General features: G+C 41.9%; 1 protein-coding gene across 2 annotated transcripts; it reads right to left on the reverse strand.

The window, feature by feature from the left end:
* Window positions 1-20: 20 nt before the first annotated feature.
* klc2 (kinesin light chain 2) lies at window positions 21-18,318 on the reverse strand. Of its 2 annotated transcripts, none has more exons than XM_033651951.2 (14): window positions 18,146-18,318; window positions 14,443-14,688; window positions 13,972-14,305; window positions 11,763-11,979; window positions 11,486-11,675; window positions 11,196-11,369; window positions 10,914-11,013; window positions 9,406-9,455; window positions 9,108-9,175; window positions 7,253-7,361; window positions 6,783-6,935; window positions 6,355-6,479; window positions 3,672-3,729; window positions 21-3,498 (listed from the first exon to the last, which is right to left on the reverse strand). In XM_033651951.2, exons 2-14 carry the CDS (start codon window positions 14,668-14,670, stop codon window positions 3,415-3,417), a joined length of 1,890 nt encoding a protein of 629 aa, XP_033507842.1. In that variant the 5' UTR covers window positions 14,671-14,688; window positions 18,146-18,318; the 3' UTR covers window positions 21-3,414. The 2 variants fall into 2 exon arrangements, with proteins under 2 accessions (XP_033507842.1, XP_033507841.1); XM_033651950.2 differs by lacking the exon at window positions 18,146-18,318 and adding an exon at window positions 17,592-17,730.
* Between the last annotated feature and the right edge of the window lie 1,663 nt (window positions 18,319-19,981).

Consider the following 19,981-nt stretch of genomic DNA (forward strand, 5'->3'; position numbering starts at 1 on the left):
TGTACGAGACACAGAATCAGTTTGAAAAGTGGAGTTTGTATTTATTGAACCTTTGATAAAATACACATGAGGTTGGCCCCTTCACAATAAGATCCATCAAATCATCAGCAGTACAGGAGCTGGAGTTAAGAGTTCCCACACACATATATATATGACCCTCGTTCCCACAACATTCACCACCCGTGGCTCCATAAATATTTGGACATCTGATTCATCTTTGACGCTGTGAATCAAAATCTTCCTGCAACAGAGATTCAGAACAAACATTTACAGGTTTTATTTCTCTCAGCTGTTTTATTAAGCAACATTCATGTTCATGTTTACGGAGGTTAGGATTAATACAGAGTCAGAAGACACTGGACCAACCCAGAGGTGACTAAGTGATTAATACAGTAAAGGATTGCTTGTATTGATATTACAGTATGATGTGTAGACGAACTCACAGTCAGGACACCTTAAACTACAAATCAGTGTTGCATTAACGTCTGTACACAGCTACATGGTGTTGAGAGTGTGTGCGATTAAAGGAATACCCATCGTTTATGTGAACATACAGTAAACATACATATAAAGGATTATTCTGTACATTATTTGCTGCGAACGACACTTAAAGCACTTTTCCACCTGTGACATCTTCCCAACACTGACTCCATCCTGCGTTTACACTTACTTCAGTCCTTCTTTGCCTTCGTGCGTGTATTTCTTCATCTTAAACTTGCACCACCTCACACATTCAGCACAATCAGAAGCTGATAGAATAGTTAGCACGTTTTTTTTTAGACTCGGCAGTGTGACTTCATCGAAGGGGATTTCAAGAAGGGCGACGTCAGGTTATTGAGGCATATGGCGACGGTGTGCATGCACCGCCGTGGACAAAATGCCTTCGCAACAAACCTGCATCTTCCTGTTTTTGAAATCAAACTCAAATTGTCAAGATTTGACCTTTTTTGGCTTTTTGTGCTAGAAAATTTAAGAGCAAGGTGGAGAAAAACTTGCAGATAAAGCCAAAAAAAGCAACTCCTTGACAATCTGATGAGGAGCACAACTTGCCGAGACTGATATCGACGTGTACATTCTGAGGACAGTTCTCTTGGTATTGGTCTTGTTTTAGTGGAAAACAGCACAACACAAAAATCCAGTGTAAATGCCACCAGACCCCACAATCAACGTAAAAATCGAACATTCAAATAATCACTTTTCAGTACCTCCAACATAAAAGCTCAGGTCCAAAACAGGAAAACGCAACAAAGTTCACTGAGGACTGATGGCCAACAGTCAGATTTCTGAGAGTGTTTGATTACGACTGATGAAGTCCGTCCCGTCACTGAGGATTGTTTCGTACAAAATGATACATATTATTCAGCAACAGAAAGAGGGAAACACAAAATAATTCACAAGAGGAATCCCAAAGTAAACATTTCAGTTGATGTACTTCACCAGCTTTAAACGCAGATACTTAAATGAGGGTTGTTTATGCCTTGAATATCCTGCTTTAATGATTGTAAACAAATTATATTTAAATATCTCTTTCACAGCGTTTTATTTCATTATCACTCAGACTTATGGCTGTAAGTCTGGAAATCCAAAGTTTTTCGTGGCAGACTGAGGTAAAAGTACCTGAAAGCAAAGATTATAGTGTTTAATTAAACTTCCTGTCGTGCCACATACAGTAGGTAGTATTTAGGAGGGTTTAAAGACCCAGTGAAATGAAAATTACATTTTTAAATCCTGTGTCCCTGTGTTGTTATATGATAAACACATGTCAAAAAAACAAGTATTTTAAATGAAATCCCTGTCTTTTCTGTTTTTGTAAAACCAGTTAAAACCGAACATTTGATGACTCATCCTGTACTCAGGGGTGTTCACGTCACAAAAATTCATCCAATCACACGAGTTTATAGTAGCTGACAGAACAAAACGGTGGGCAAAACTTTTGTTTTAATTTCCAAAACTATATTTTGGAGGTCAAATTTATTCATCCCTACCTCATCCGCCTCATGATCTAATGGTGGGGGAGGAGGCGTGTTGCGAAAACAGTGGTCTGCACAATTACCATGCCTGTGTGCACCTGTGGTATGCCAAGTAGGCGGAGTCTGACCACCGTTTGACAGCTATGAGAGCCGGCAGATACGCTGAAATTTCAGTCGCAAGAGTGGCGTTTACGTCACCATGACCACATGGTTCATAAAAACACAAACAAGTCAAGGGAGATTGATTAGCGGTCCAATCAGGTGCAAAGAATTTGATTTAAATCTTTCTTGTAACTGTGTGCCGCTTTAATATTCTGTTGTCACAGTACAGAAGCTTAAGTTGACGTTTCACTGGGACTTTTGAGGAATTGATTGAGGTTCATTTTTAAATTTACTTTCGAATAAACTTTCTGATAACTTTTCATTTCGGTTGCTCACAAGACTGATTGTTGTGGCACCGGAAAAAATAATTTTAAGCCTGACCAGTAGAAGCCTCAGTGGAAGCTACCATGTACAGGACTGTCACGCTCAAAGTGCATTCCAACAGTTTAGACTGAAACGTCAGCAGATTTCAGAGACTGAGGTACTAAATTTATCAGCATTTTTGACCTTCATTGACATCATGAGCCAAGCGCCCATTTCTCTCTTCCTTCCTTCTTTCACTCCCTCTTTCTTTTCCAGTCTTTCCCCCTCCGATAACTATTTTCTCAGCTGAGACCCTCTGTAACCCAATAGTGTAAACAACAAAGAAAAATAACAGAAACCAAAGTGCACTATATACAAAGAATGAAATAATTTAAAACTGTATATACATAAAAAAAACAAGAAGGCAAAAGTGAGGTTTAAATGGTTAGTGCTAATGTGTTTTTTGAAAATCCCCAAAGATTGCTTGTATTCTCGTCAGTGTTCCCTGTTAAAATCTAAGTGGATCGTACCATTTTTTACCATCTGTGATATGCATTCGATGGGCGGTTAGCATCAGCAAATAGTTCATGCTACTGGTGAAATATACAGAGTGCAATGCTTGTCTCTGAACTGAAACCGGAGTACATTTAGCCTACCTAAGGTTGAGTGTCTGCACATGGAGATCGAAGACAAGGTCTCGGATACGATGCTTTGCTACGGTGCTATGAGTCACAAACACGAGGCGTTCAGGTGCAGACATTCCACGTTCTAGTAAGCAGCATGCTGATTAATGTGTATCTAAATATTCTCTTTAGTGATCGATGGCGGCGGTTTGTACAGCGAAGCAGCAGCAGCGACCTGACGTTTAGTGTGATAATGCTTTTTTTCTTTTTCAGTGTTCTTTAAAAAATATGCTGCAGGTGCAAGTGTTTGATCTCGCTTTGAGCTTTTAGTGTGTTTGTTTGATCAAACCAAGCTGCAAACAGCCTCTCCTCGCCGGGCCGCTCTGTGACTCCTGAGTCCCACCCCATGGCTCTGTCTAGCCAATCAGGGAGCTGCGTCTGGATAGGTCCACGTTGCTGGCGCTTAGTCCCCTGCAGTCTGAGAGTCCAGAGTTGGCGTCCTGAAAACAGACCAGTCAGTATTAAAACTCCTAATGGACAATATATTGTGGTCGAAGAACGTCTATGTGTTTTTACTGGGTCAGCAATAATAATTCACTGCATTATCCCAAAACAGATATTCCCATGTAGTTATTTCATCTGCAAAAGTTTCTACAACATTTTTTGGTCGTACCTGTGTGGTCTCCTCAGCGCTCTTGTTCAGGAAGTTGAGGGAGCTTGCTCTCTTCATTCTGAGCAAAACAGTACAGTCAAACAGTGAGCCTTAACCATTAAAAACTCATCAACAACATAATTATTATATTTCCATGATTTGTCTTTGTTTTCAGGTAAAAACAACCAGTGTTTTTGAAGATTGGTCCAATCATATCTTAACGATGTGATTTAAAATTTCCTGTTGTAACCATTAGGGCTGCAACGATTAGTCGACTAATCGATGACTAATCGACTATTAAAATAATCAGTGACTATTTTAGTAGTCGACTAATGGGTTTGAGTCATTTTTCGTAGAAAAGTACTATAAAAGTGCCCAAAATACTCTTATTGCAGCTTCTTATGCTCAAATATTGGCAGCTTTACACACTCTCCCATGACGGTGAGCTAAAACACTTTGGCGTGAGTACGAAAGAAGACATTAGATGTAGGGATGCACCAAAATGAAAATTTGTGGCCGAAGTCGAAGCCGAATAATATTAAACGCTTGGCTGAATACCGAATATCATTGTTTAGTTTTTCATTAGTTTTTGCAGATGAGCCCCCTCCAGATTAGTGTTGTCACGGTACCAAAATTGGGACCCACTGTGCGATACCAATGAAAATACCATGGTTCTGAGTAGTATCATGATACCACAGCGAAAATGAGGCAGATGTGCCTTTTGTCATTTATGAAAAGATAAATCACTTTTCTATTATAGGCTACATCAATGATATTTCAATGGAATAAATTACTTACTGACTTATTCATACTTCAAAAACAGCATCAATAACTGGTTAACATAGGGGGGATCAAAATAAAATAAATAAATAAAATAAGCCACCCTCCTCCCCTGACAGTCCCTTCATAAGTAATGAACAGTCCCTAAAGTGCGGTGAGGTCTGTGGGCCGTTACTGCCAGAAAGAGAGAAATGTGAAAGGCTCGTTTCTCCTCTGACACGTCACATACCTGTGTTCGGCTGGCTCAGCTGTTCAGGTACTTCTGGGCAGTCATGACGCCAAGAAGAGGATATTATTGGAGCCGACTTCTCCGTCGCCTGGTAAGCCGATGGCCGCCGTATTTGACAGGAATACATTAACGTTACTGTCTGTGTCTGTGACCCCCTTTCAACCTACAATTGGTGGGATTCGCCTTTCGTTTCTGCTGCTGGTTGAAATCTGTAGGCTGCTTGCACAGCGTGCTGTATGATTTAAGCCTATTTTGCTCGCTCAAAACTATTTTAGTCGCAAATGCGAGTGCCGTGACGGACGGATCGCCACACTACCGACATTTTATTCCACCCGTCACGGCACGCCGTTTGATTGCGTTATCAAAACGCCGCTATTATTCGGCCTTGCTTTTAACTTATTCCACCGAATACCGAATGTGTGTTTTTTTGCAATATTCGGCCGAATATATTCGGTTACCGAATATTCGGTGCATCCCTAATTAGATGACATCATTGTGGGATTTGGGAAAGACAGACCGACAGTTTTCAACATTTTAACACTTTTCGATAAAATGATTAGTCCACTAATCGGAGAAATAATCGACAGATTAGTCGACAATGAAAATAATTGTTAGTTGCAGCCCCAGTAATCATACCACAATCTAATATTCAGTTATGTCACATTACAGAAAGTTTTATTTACATTTTCCTAGTTGGGCTTCTGTCCAAATGCAGTACAAATTTTTGCACTCTCTCATTCACTACTGTTATGCAAATAGTGAGAGTTGGTTCATCGAGATAAGCAGCGGCTGGTGCTAATTCTTCAGGTGTCACTGTGGAAGAGGGTGCTACAAAATGACGTTAAGAGAGCGAGTCAAACCTCAAACAGAGCATGCTGGACAATGGAAATAGACTTTTGAACATCTAATACTACAGTAATGCTGTCTTGGAAGAGTTCTGGTAACAGCCCTGTGTGCACAGAAAAGCATGTTGCAGTGGCCTATGAAGTGACAGTACGTCGTCATGGATTACCTGAATCTGTTTCCACTGCACTTAGTCTCATATATCTTTTATTATTACACCAAGAGTTTTCCACATCTTTTAGGTTTTCACTCAGGTTTTTTATGCGCAAATTGAAAACCTACTGGGACTTTAAGGATGTAAAGGGCAGAGTGGGGAAGCCTAAAATGGCCAAAGTCTACATCTTTGATCTCCAACAAAAGACACAACTACTGCCGAAAAACGTAGTAAATTGATAAACAAACTAAACAACAAAAAATGTATCGGCAACAATTTTAATAATAGTCATTTATCAGCCACAAATGCCAAAGATTTACAGGCTACAGCCTCTCAAACGTGAGGATTTGTTGCATTCTGTTGTAAATTGACAGTAAATTTAGTGAAACAAAAACGTTATTAAAAGAGCAACAAGGTCGGTTTTCCAGATCTTTCAGACACGTCCACTACGCTTCATTAGCAGATGGAGAGGGTCCAAAATGGTCAACCTTTGTGATAAAAATATTCCACCAAATTCTGCTCTCGTGGTCATGAATGACCCTTTAAGCTCATTGTTAATTAAATGTATTTGTGATGTGAACTGTTGGTTGTTTAATTAAAAAAAAAAAAAATCATAAATTTCAGCCCTACACTCACCTCCAGATTGACGAAACACATTCACACACACACACTCAGTAACACACACACAGTACTCTTACCCTGGGTTGCGTGGCTCCTGTGGTCCGCTCCCCTGCAGCTTCTTCACCAGCATCTCACTGCTCCTTCTCAGTGCGTCACGAAGTTTCCCGAAGGAGCCACTGCGACGCAGAGACCCATTACCATCCTGAGAGAAGATCAAACACAAAGCCAAGTCAGCATTAACTGGAGATATTAAATATTAAGGAGAGACTACAAAGGCTCCTTCTCATGTTTAATCACAGCTCTGGGCTCAGGTGCCTCACCTCACTAAAGGACACCTGAACTTTACTTTTTAAATTCTTCATATAATTAAATCACTGATATGATTTTAACTGCCTTGTGTGCAAAGCTGTGATGACCTTGCACCGTGTACTGTACACAATGAACTTATTAATACTTCCATTAGTGTTGAGGAACAAGTGAAATGAATTGGCATGCACAGACTGACCCCGTTCCACTCAGCGGAGTCGTCGCCCTCGCTCTCCCCTCGCTGTCCCCCTGGCCCGTTGATTCCTTCCCTGCTGTGTCGTCTGTCGCCACCTCCAGCTCCCCCGTCCTTCAGCAGCTCCACCACCTTACTCTGGTTAATGGCATCAATACCCTGAGAGAGAGAGAGAGACAGAGGACACACAAACACACAGACAAAAACAAAGATCAGACAGAAGCGACCACAGGGATTAAAAAGAAAATCACAGCTTCTTCCCAATAGCTCACACAGCACGTCTACACTCTTTACTACACTTAACACACAATAGCTTCATGACTGATCTTTAAATCATAGTTTATGGGCTAATAAATCACAGCTGGAATGCCTGTTGAACTAATCAGGCCTCTTAACTGAACAAGCCGTTGAAAAAAAGGGCCCAGGCGTCTAATCTAACGGCGGTATTTCAACCGCTCTGTGAGTTTGTGCAGCACCTGTTTACGTGACTTGCTGGCGCACTCCTCCAGTGTTTCTGCTGCCTCCAGTTTGCCCTGGCGACGGTACAAAGCTCCCAGGCTTTTCAGGGTTGTGTTCACTGTGGGGCTGCAAAAAAAAAAAAAAAACCACAGGTCTCATGCTCACTAATTTTCAGGTTCATACTTGTATTTTGGGTTTCTACTGGAACATGTTTACGTGCTTTAATATTCAAAAAAAACACATTTTTCGTCTTGCTGTCCGTCTGAATATTCTTGTATTAACCCTCTGTCTGAATTGCTCCATTTTAGCGCCTGTCTCTTTAAGCCGTCCTCCCAAAAAAGCCCACTCTGCTCTGATTGGTCAGAGTTTCCGGGTCATCGTCTCTGCACTGTCACTACAGCCAGGGGAATGACTGCAGCGGCACCTTCTATCTTTATAGACCGTTTCGCTGGATCTGCACTGCTAGGCAACAGCGTAAGTCCATGTTTAATGCTGTGACATCACAACTTCACACAAGTCGTGACGTCTCGTTCAAAAGGCACAGTTTCTGAATATGGACTTTGTGCATTTTTCTGTGGATTAGGAGCTCTGATACTTTCACAGTATATATAAAGCATCTATACCTGCTTTGTAATGAAGAAAAAAAAACATACATCTGACTGAAACGTGGGACCTTTAAGTATTTTTTAACTAAGTAAATTTTGTTCCCTTCACCTTCAATGAAACAAAGATGAATTGAGCCGTAACACGGTCGGAAACTGCAGCGGTAATACACCATGACTGCAATATATAGTTTAGCCAAGGTTAAACTAATACATCTGTTTGCCTGAGCATCAGAGCCTGTTCCCTTTATTAGAATTAGATATTGGCCAGTGTGCATTTTTCAAAGACAAACTGAACGGAGGTGAGAACAAACGATGAACTCTCTCCCTAATGACCCACTTAAATCTGTTACAGTGACTTTTACTGTCACATGGTTTAATTTGTGTCCTGGGACAAACTGAGAAATGGGAGATCTGTCTTATACTGGCATCCTTAAACTGATTCAGAATTTAAAAATATATAATAAAAGACATCAGCAACGTTTCTGATCAGAGCCCTACTGCCGAGTGTTTAAAGTGTAAACTGACCCTTTACCTGCTGAGTAGAGTCCACAAATTTTGAGATTATTTTGCAGCACATAAATGGTCAAAATATTGTGATTTTATTTGCAAAAACTGTGGCAATTTTCTGTTTTATTATGAAATATGTCATTTGCTTCCAGATTTCTATTGCCTGGGACCACACCTTCAAATCAGCCCACTCCACGAGTTGACTGATTTGTCTGGAATCGTGACATGAAACAACAGTTTCTTGATTTAAATAAAAAACGATCCAGGGTGGATCTATTCAGCGCAACAGGTGGGACTATGACCGTTGTCAAGCTGTTGTCAAATCGAAGCAGTGGGGTGTAATAACAACAATGGCAAGCACCACAGACAACATAGACACTGTTCGAGGCTGTTCTAAAGCAACGTCTTCTCATAAGGAATAAAGGAATTAAAGAGGGAGGGTGTGCTCACACAGTCAAACAAGTCCGCCACTTGTGGGAAACTTTGAAAAAATCCTGGCACAAGCAACTCCAGCTGTTCACTCATTATGACGTGATAAATGACTTGTTAGGGGACATTAATCTGAGCATGCACAGCTGCATGTAAATGGGAAAGTTGGTGGAATATTCATTTTCATTAGCGATGTAAACAGCTCAGTGGGAATATTCTCTTTTGAAATATGGGCAAAAAACAGGATATTTTCTGCATGTTAACAGTCACTTCTGTCCGATATCAGGCAATGATTCCTGCATGTGTCGGTGAATTCACATGTCTGACTCACCTGTCCACCTTGCAGGCTTTATACCAGCTTCCATACTCTACATACGGGCCAGAGTCCTTGCGCTTACCCTAAGGAAAACAGCGATAGAGAGAGATGCAGAGAGAGGAGACAGAGGGGGAGCAGGAAGAGCCAAGTATGAAACATTGCCCTATTAAAGAGGCTATTAAAATGTCCCTGTTGTCATTTGTATAGTCCACTATCCTCCATCATTCTCATCTTACTGCCCAGTCCATTTCCATAATAAGCTGCCTGCCAGCCAGTAACATCAATGGAAAAAAGGCCAACCTAAATCACTGACCTTGCTCTCCTCTCTCTCCTCTGCGTGCATCCAGATTGGCTTGTTGTCATCTGCAAAATGAGGACAAAGAAATCATATTTGACATACACAAACAATACCATGAGTGGACAACAGCACTATAAATAAGTGGCAGAAACCAAACAAACCAAGAAAAGAATAAACAAATGAATCTCTAAGAAAATAAAAGGATCCCTGGACTGACCCTAGAGTAAAGCCTCTCTGTCTGAAAATAAAAACACACAGCCTTTCATCAAACCCGTGCAACGCCAAATTCCTGCTGAGGCCCTCTCTCGTGCTGGGCATGTGAGCACATAAGGGTTTGATAGGCTTAGCCGCAGCGGGAGGGAAACATCGACATTAAGCCGCTCCGCACCGCATGCTTCGATGGCACGAAATAATCCTCTGACCTGCTGAGAGTACTGGGAGCGACAGGAGGGATCAGGGTGTGACCGAATCCTGAATCCCAAAAAAGCAGCAGTCAGAAGAACAGAAAAATGGGTCGAGTGCTGGATATTATGTAAAAACAGTCACTGTTCACGCCAAATTTCACCGGAAAGGAAAGATTAAGGATTCTCAGATGGACAGTTAAGCACAAATATTCTGACAGAGCTGGAAATAATAATAGTTTTGATGACTTAAATGTTCTTTCCTTCACTTCCTGCACTAAATATACACAAGTCTGCAACAGAATTCTAACATGAAAGTGCGCTTTCTTGTCCAAGCCTTGTCCACGTCAACCAGTGCCAGATACTTGGAGGTCGGCTCCATCTGCGTTTTTCTCCAGGGAGCTGGAGCTGTTACATTGCTTTCTTTAAAGTCAGACCTCACTGACAAGAACAGTAATTTTACCTCGCTGAACACGGAAGTTGTTGGTCTATCGCTGCCTTAACTGACTGTTCGGCTCAGTCACAAAGGCTCCACTGCAGACTTCTTAGATTTGTTTCTAAAATCAGATCTTAGAGACAGACTGTGCACAATCAGATCAGATTTGTGTGCCCAGACATCATCAGCCTATCTGCATGGGTTGCTGTGGTAACGACGTAGGCGTCAGTTACTACGTCGCAATGCTGGTGACACCACTTTTCAATGTGGCAGCATTAGAAATGGTGGTCCATCACTTTGCCATCGAATATATTTCAGCATCTGTCCACAGACTGTTGTTCCTCATGTCCTCTTAAGCACTCTATTGTGTTCAAAGCCATGTTAAAATCTGATCTGAGTGTCCAGAGTGTCCAGACTGAGACCCATCTGTTGAAATCCAATTGGAATTGCATTTGAATCAACCACCAAATGTGTTTTGGATCTTATTTTATCAGTCTAGATATGCCAAAATGTGGTTATGTCGCTATGCAGAAACCTACATCAGCTGTTGACACTAAAACATACACACTTTGATGATATAAAATCCTAAACATAAATAAATAAACATGAAGGAGCTACCCTGTAAAATGACTGTCATAATGTCGACATCAGTGTGACTCTGCAGTTTAAAAGTTGACTCTACTCACTGTTGACAGATCCAAACTCCTTCTCGTGTGCCCTGGTCAGGATCTCTTTGTACAGAGCCTCAGCATCTTTGAACTTCCCCTGCTTCAGGTAGCACGTAGCCTGAAGACAAGCAATACCAACAATCTTTTATTAATGTTTCTAGATTAGTAATGCTTGTAAAATTAGGAATAATATGTCATCACGGGATAAGATTAAAATACAGAAGAGCAGAAGACACAGAGCATTTTCAGTACTGTTTGATAAATGTTTGACTATGTGTACTATCTTAATGGTGTCCTTACCAGGTTATTTTTGGTCTTGGCCACATTGGGGTCATCAGCTCCCAGTTTGGACTCGTAGATCTCCAGGGCTCGTCTGTAGTAGTACTCCACCTCATCGTACTTGCCCTGGTTCTGACACAGCAGGGCCAAGTTGTTCAGCTGCTTGGCTACATCTGGGTGGTATTTCCCCAACACCTGAAGACAAAGTTATGAGCACACAGTCTTTTATTATTAATAGGAGACTTGGTGGTTAAAAACAAACATAAACAAAACTGTTTAAATGTGTACAGAAAACATTTGTGGGTTTTTACCTTCTCTCTGATCTCCAGCGCTCTCTTGCAGAGAGGTTCAGCCTCCTTGTACTTTCCTCTCTTGCCGTACAGAACAGCCAGGTTGTTGAGGGTTGCGGCCACAGCTGGATGATCCTTCCCCAGCGTCTTCTCTCTGATGGCCAGGGCGTCATTCAGGAGGTGGGCTGCCTCTTTGTACTTGTTCTGATCCCTGGAGGACAAAACAGAATGACAGCAGTTTAAAGTCTGAAAAACTGTATATAAATCTTTACTGAACAACCTCATTTCCATTCCTCACCTGTACACTAGAGCCAGGATGTTGAGCATGGTGGCTACATCAGGGTGGTCGTGTCCAGACGTCTTCTCCAGGTCCTCCAGGGCTTGTTTGCACAGCGGCACGGCTACCTCGTACCTCCCCTGCGAGGCGTACTGGATGACCAGGTTGTGGAGCGTCCTGAGACGAGCTGGGATCTCGTAGCCTCCCTGCTGGGCCGCTACCTCTCCACTGGGCTGGGCTGTAGAACAGAGGGGAGGATATCAAAATGTCTTCTAGCTTTTACCGCTGTGTTCCAAAACTATCCCACAATGTCTGTCATGAGAGTGCAGTATTTGTTTTATTACATTTATACAAGAAGCTCGGAGAGCTGTTGAAAATGAGGACTCAATAAAGCTGAGTGCCAGATCCAAGCAGGACAAGTGGAGGATTAAAAACATTGAGTCAAACCTGCTCTAGGGATCACCACTTATCCAGCAGCACATGGTTGCCCAGGGAAATCCAGGTGCCACTCTATTTCTTCTTCTGTATTTTACTACTTTAATTTCAAAGTGTTAAAGTCAACAACATGGATGAAGTCTATTTTTTGGTACTACTCTTGCTGCTATTTTCTGTTTGCCTCCATGCTTCCTTTGTTAGTTTTTCCCCTCCTCCGCTGCTCACAGGTGTCTCTGATTGACCTCCTCAGTTTCCTCTCTCTGCAGGGTTTTAAAGGACTATTCTGCTCTTTTTCCTTTTTCCTCTGCTACAACTTTTACATCAAAAAGATAACATAATCTCATCATAATAAAAGTAAATAGCTGCTCCATACAAAAATGATCAAATGAAGCAAAACTAGCAGAAAATGGTTGAGGCTGAATCTAAACTAAACCTAAAACGATCATCAGAACAGATGCTTCAACATGTTACGGCTCAATGTGCAGTACATTTTAACAGCAAACCAGCTGAGAAACAAAACTTCAGAAGCATTTATCAGTATTCAGTTATCAATAATTGAAGAGACCAAGAGACTGGAGCACTTACTGTCTGCCTAATGGGGAGGAACGCTGAGTAAGCTATACATTTTAATGCACAACATAACTGATCTTCTCCATCTGCAGTTTTTCACTTTGTTGTCATGAATCTATAAATGTATCCAGCCTAAGACTTGAGCTTTGTTTAGACAGTGAATGAAGCATAGAGAATGAATGAATAAATTTCTATTTCTATGGCATTAACTAAACCACAGCTCCTGCTTCAGATCGGTTTGATATCCCATTTAAACAACATCACTGCTGAAGGGTTAAACTGTGTTTGCCATTTATACAAGGAGTTGCTTGAGAACAACTCGTGCCTCAGTTTAAATTACTCTTTAAATTCAGGCTTCAGGGGCAGCTGAGGTCTGAACATTTCCGATACTGAAAGGCATGACTGTATTAAGCTCTGGGTGTTTTCCTATTGACACTCCTCACATTAAACACAAACTGCATTGATTCTCTAGCTGTGCATTCAGGCCTCTGCAGCCCCACTTACCCTGCAGATAACTGTGTGGAAGCAGGAGTGAATGATTCGGCTTAATATTAACACCCTTCTACAATACAAAACAGCATGATGATCTCACTTTAACCTAGTGTGTGACTTTTTTAAATATCCAAAGCACCTAAAGATTCATGTAAAAGTGATATCTACCTTCTTCAGGGAAACTAGTCTTCTATGGATATCTATTTAAAGCCCAAGGAAACAACTTCTTACACCCTTCAATCGCAGCAAGACAAAAATACCGGAATATGTACAAAAGAACTGTACTTGTGTTGTATGCACTATAATATCTACCAAATATCCAAGGACCCACACAGAATAAATACATGCCCTCTCATCTTTCATCTTAATGTGCATTAATGTCTTATACTTTTACAAACCACTGTGTGCTACGACACGTCTGACTTGACTCAACGTTGGTTGTTACTAGTGGGGAAAATATCAGCCATGCAAAATGGCTCTGACTACCCAGAATGCAACCAATAGTCTCTTCTTCCTGTGGTCTACCACAACCAGTAACTCTCCTCCAGTATCAGGCACCTGGTCCTTTAGACTGGGATGTAAATCCTTGCATGGAAAAGGTCATTTCGGGCTCTGCTGATTAGCTGATAATGACAATAACTGTTACTTGCAGCCCTGCTATAAAATAAGTTAGCATCTTCCTTTCATCTACCAAAGAACAGCTGAAGTCTAATAACCATTGCTGATGTCATACCTGGTCCCTGGTCATCATCATTGGGGAACAAGTCATCCAGACTGTCCTTTGAAGTGTCTCCTCCACCCCCACCGCCACCAGCAGCGCTCTGGCTCTTCTCCTCCGAGGGCGAGGCGTCATCGTCGAACTTCTTGATCTGATTCATGAACTCCAGGTGCTTCTTCTCCTCCTCCAGCTGGGCGACGCTCTGCTCGCTGCGCTGCAGCTTGTGCTGCGTTCCCGCCAGCTCGTCCCGCAGCCACTGGTTCTCCTGGCAGAGCCGGCGCACCTGGGCGCGCAGCTTCTGCTTCTCCGACTCCACAGCGCTCAGGTGGCTCGACAGGGCGATGATCACCTGGGGGAAAGGGAAAATAAAACTTTTAGCAGCTGAAATTGTGAAGACATGGCAATTTCTTCAAACTACATTGCCGCTGGCGTCTTTGCTACCTTAAATGCACCCCGTAAATCAAAAAAGAGGATTCATTATCTTACCTGTGCCTCTCCCAGGCCCAGCTCGATGGCCTCCAGACTCTTGCGGAGCAGCCCAGATTTCTCCTGGGCAGCAGGCGGCTGGGCGCAATCCAGCAGCGAGTTGAGGAGCTGGGCGTGTTCGCCGCGCAGTGTCTCCAGGCCCTGCATGACAGCCTTAGTGTTGAGCACAATCTCATCCTGGCTCAGTCTCTCCAGGGCTTCTTCACGTGGATACACCATGGTGGACATTGCCTGGTTTCATACACACTGTGGGGAAAGGGACAGAAATAGACCACAAGCATGACAAGAGTGGAACTGTTTTATTTATCAGGGGGATAGGGCGTGTTTTTGCTGAGTGTGCTTTGTCTTTTTCATGTGCTGTTGTGCCTGACACACTCACAATTTACCCACAAGGTGCTCAACACAACCACATCCTTTATGTGTTGGTCACTGAGGTCATGTGGAGGTGGATGAGACAAAAAGACAGAACAGACCAGATAAGGTACAAAGAAAGTTAATGCTGCTAATACTTTCCCCCAGATGCCCCTTTCACTGTCGTACTCAATTTCAAAGAGGTCATCAGCGAAATAATAGTTTCCCATTTCATAGTTGCATAATGTGCCCCTTGGGTGGAAAGCGATAATGTGTGTGTGAGTAGTGTATGTATAGTTAAAACCCACAGATTACTACAAGAGGATTCCTCTGAGCTTGAAAGTGACTCAGCAGCTGCCACTGACCAGTAAAGCAAATTAAAATGAGACGTCACTCCACAGAGCTGCTGTTCCACTAAAGAGACTGATTCAGGGTGAGGTGATAATGACAAAATCTAACAACGTAGCAGGATATGAACCAGACCCTGACTGTTAGATCTGCATGGACAATGTTATCTCAGACAGTTTAAACATATCTTTGGCCTGTCTGTACTGAAACTTCAAGTTCCTTATCAGCTGACATATAAACCAATATTGATATAATATAGAAAAACTGACACCATTATGTAGTTTGTTTACCTGATTAATGTCCTACTCAACACATCTTACTTTAATAACCAAATACAAAGGATGCTTGTGAAAAATGTTGATGTTTCATGTTTATGCTGAACAATAAATGCTGCTCCAGTGTTCAGGCTCATGACATTAATACAACACTGGCCTACATCCCTAGACAAAGCTGAATAAATACTCCTGTATACTCCTATCGTCCACTCGCTATCTTAAAAGGTCCAGTGTGTAGGATTTAGTGGGATATGCTGGCAGAGAGTGAATATAACACAATATGTATGTTTTGTTTTTGATACCTTAGAACGAGCCTAGTTAGAAGCCCCTCCGCAAGAGCGTCGGAAAAACACCAATGCTTAACATGAAACTGCTTTCTTCAGTATTTTTAGCTGATTCAATCACTGGGTCTGTCTGTTTTGGACAGGAGGAGACCTCTATGGATAATTCAGCTCCCGGTAAAAACCTCCCGAACGCCCAAATCTTAAGTTATCAGAGAATGAGCACACATTAGGAGGTGCTAGATTAAAAGACTGTGACCGACATGCCAAAAAGTGATAGAGAAACACTGATTTATAATGTGAAACTGCTCTATTCTGTGTTTTCACCTGGTCTGTTTGGTTTTTGGAGACGAAGAGACCTCTGCGAATAATTTGGCTCACACTAAAAACCTCCTGAATAATGAACACTGAAGAAACTCTAACCAAGAGAAGTTCAGCTGCTTGCAATCTGCAATCCTCACTGCTAGATGCCACTAAGTCCACCTAAATCTTACACACTTTCTCTTTAATAATGATCGTGTGATCAGTGCCGCAACTAATGATTATATTCTATATCAATTAATCGTACCTTTTATTGTCCAAAACCCAAAGATTTTTAATTTACTATTACAAAAAACTGAGAAAAGGAGTCAATCCTCGCATCTGTGAAGGTGGATCGAGCAAATGTTTGTAATTTCTGCTTACATTACTTAATCAGTTATTCAAAAATGATGATTAATCCTAGGCTATTTCTTCTAAGCAGTGGGTGACATGGTCCCTAAAAAGAAATTATTAGTCATGTTATTGGTCATCATGAGTCATGAACAGAAACAGAGGCATTCATTGTTCCTTTCCTAAGCTATGACATGCAGATAAATTCAGAATGTACTCCTCATGTAGCCTTTGGGAGAAGACTACATTCAAGCTGTATCTTTATACATGGAAAACCAAAATAAAAACACATCTCCTAGTTGTGGACAGATCCAGGCAGAGAGATCTGGCACAGTAAATCTCCTATCCTGAGCATGCGGCCTGCGGGTCTACATATTGACCAGCTGTAAATGAAACCGTTGCAGCAGCAGCATAAAGGACAGAGGAGCCAATTGTGCAACATCGTGACTTTCTCTCCTCTCCTGCTTTGATGGAGGTGCACCTGTTCTCCTCTCCTGCTCCCTCCCTCCCTCCCTCCTCTTCCTCTCTCCGCCTGTCTCGCTCTCTCCCTCACCCAACTCCATCCTCCTCCCCCCCCTCCCATCCGCCTCACACACTGACTGCAATGCACCAATATTCACATTTCCTTTCAAATACACCGTGTGCCAATGCAGAGAGGGAAGCTGCGAAACATGTAAAAGTAGCATCTTGGTAATTAATATCACCATTTATCCTCGCATCTTTAATATGGCTATTTTAAGCCACAGATAAATAACTAAGCCGGTGGATGGTCGAGGCCTGTGGCCGGGAGGGGCGGCAGTGTTTGGCTTGGCTGCATATCAACCAAGGTGACCGACAATGGAGAGCAGTGTTCAAATAAGACAAAGCTGTTACAGATGTTAGGTAAAACAATTGCTCTTCACTGAAAATGCGTTAAAATGTCTGGTTACGACATGAAAGCTGTTTGTAAACAGTGCAGGCCCGAGCACCAAGATGTTACACAACACACACTGATGCATATTGTTGTAAAGGACCATACAATATTTACACAACTTGTCATATACACAGATAAGAATGTTAAATAGAAGAAATTAAAAAGTGCTGTTTCATAGGTAAAGCACCGGCGAGTGGTGCCTGCAGATGACACATTCACGGACCTCCGAGGATGTAGCGTTTTATTTGACAGCCTATTCATAATACATCTATTTAAACTACATAACTGTGACTTCATGCTCATTAAAATATCATGTATCCGTATATTTACCTTCATCGAAGACAAGTGCGATGCTTTCTGTCCCTCGAACAAAGCAGCAGGACAATGTTGTGATGCTCCAGACGGTCCACTGTCAAGCCTAGTAATGTAAATCAAACTACTTCCGGACGTGTTTTTCAAAATAAAAACCTCATTTTAGCTACGCAATTTGGGCTCTCAAACACGATAATGCAGCTTATAATGAATGAGGGAATTACACTACTGAATGAAAGCGCTGTACTTTTATTTTAAATGCGTCATTTAGTACAGCAACGGATGCTAACGTTTGTTTGTAATTAGCGCTAACGCTAACCGTTAAGTTTACGCTAGCTTACTTTGAAGGAAGCCAGGCGCTATGAACTAGCTACACACACCTGTTTTGTTAATTTCAAGCTTCTCACGTTAACCTGGCAGCACAAGGCACACCGAAATAGCTCACACACATCTCACTGTAGTTTAATACGATTACAAACACAGTCGGTAAGTTAGCTAACAGCCGCCCCGGCGAAGCTCCCAACGGTTAACGGTTAACGGTTAACGTTACCTCCTGTTTCACCTTAACTTACCCAGATTGTCACTTGACGATGGAGGACGGCAAGAAAGCTCTTAAACGTGCCGCTACTGACTGTTCATCCCCTTAAAAAGTTTTATTTAGCAAAAAAAAGGTGATGTTCTCGAAGATGTAACAGCTGGGACGCGAAAAATGGCTGTTCTCCCAGAATCCAACAACCAAAGATGAAGTAAAATGTCAAGATGATTCACTTTGGCCACTTTCCAAGCGGGGCGGGAAATGATCCTGCGCATGCGTACAGCAGAAGTGTCGCTACCAGTCAGCCTCTGATTCACAAACGTCCTCCAGATTTTCTCATACATGCTATTAAAAATGACAGCAGGTTAGTTTGGCTTTGAAGTTGGATGTCATCACTGACTGACTCCGAGTGAAAAGGTAGACAAGAAAATGTGATATTAAACAGTTTCTTTTAACATAACAGGATGTAGTTGGAAGTGAATGATCTTGCCTTACCAACACTCTTTGCGTTCTGATGTCAGCAGAGGCCCCATCCAAAGAGACCAAAGAGGGCATCAGGGTAATGAGAGGCCCGCTGTGTACCACTGACCTGCTTCACAAGCATCATGTGCACTATTTATTTACACCGTCACTCCCTACCTCACCTCCTGAAATACAGTGTTTTTATTTTAGTAATTTATTTGAAACAAAAAGCACTTTTGTTAATCAAATTCTCAATAAGGATCCCTATGTGTCACTATATAGTGTAATATTGGTTGTCTGTGAAGTTTAATTGCAGGTTTGCCGGTTTATATTTGCTCTGTCATTTGTAATTTACATTCAGGGGCGTAGCACCAAAATTCTGGGCCATGTGCATGAGCCGTCTTTGGGCCCCTGCCCTCACTGATCCATGTCCCTCTGAAGCACCTTTTGATTTTATTCATTTATTTATTTTTTGCTATCTTTCCTTTTATTTCTGCTTTTCGAGCCCCAATTTCCCTTTCTTAGGGAAAGACATGACAGTGTACGTTGGTGCTCCGGCAGCATAAGCCAGTCATGTCCAAAGTCCAGCTCGGGGGCCAATTGTGGCCCTCAGACCTCGGCTGGGCTTTCAAAATATACTATATGATTGGGGCGTCGGTAGCTTAGTGGTAGAGCAGGTGCCCCATGTACAAGGCTGTTGCCGCAGCGGCCTGGGTTTGACTCCAGCCTGTGGCCTTTTGCTGCATGTCACTCCCTCTCTCTCTCCCCCGTTCACACTTGTCTGTCCTATCAAATAAAGGCTAAAAATGCCCCCAAAAATATCTTTTTTTTAAAAAAACTATATGATTAACACAGTTTTAGCTAGATCACTGCATTTTTTTTCATTTTTTTTTTTTCTATACAAAGCTCAATCTTTCAACCACTTTACTGAGCCAATTTTAATTTAGTTACGGCACTGATTACACAAAAACTGGAATGTGAAAACAGAACCAAACTTTTCAAGGGCCCTCCTCGAAAACACCCTTGTTCTCAATGCAGCCCCATTTATTCCATGACTGAGACTGTTTTATTCTGAATTTGGAAACACCAGCTGTTAAAATTCATGTTATATATCGCAATCTTACCACCATTTTTAGTAAGCATAAAAAAGTTATTTAACAATACAAACACATGCACATACAAAATATACAGTATAGGCTTGGGTGGTATTTACTTTTTAAGACCTTAATAACATATCATAACATAACACAATCATATCATATCATAACTGAAAACATTTACATCCCAACCAGTCCCCCTCTCCTCCGGTGTACCCCAAGGCTCTGTGCTCGGACCTCTCCTGTTTATCACCTACCTCCTCCCTCTTGGCAGTATTTTCCACAAATATAACATTCAATTTCATTGCTACGCA

Source organism: Epinephelus lanceolatus, chromosome 22 (assembly GCF_041903045.1).
Source record: "Epinephelus lanceolatus isolate andai-2023 chromosome 22, ASM4190304v1, whole genome shotgun sequence".
NCBI lineage: Eukaryota > Metazoa > Chordata > Actinopteri > Perciformes > Serranidae > Epinephelus > Epinephelus lanceolatus.

Coding starts and splice junctions, on each gene's coding strand:
- klc2 (XM_033651951.2), bottom strand. CDS start 14,670: ATGTCCACCATGGTGTATCCACGTGAAGAAGCCCTGGAGAGACTGAGC. Junction 14,306..14,442: donor TGGGCCTGGGAGAGGCACAG/GTAAGATAATGA, acceptor CCTTTCCCCCAG/GTGATCATCGCCCTGTCGAG. Junction 11,676..11,762: donor ATCCTGGCTCTAGTGTACAG/GTGAGGAATGGA, acceptor TTTGTCCTCCAG/GGATCAGAACAAGTACAAAG.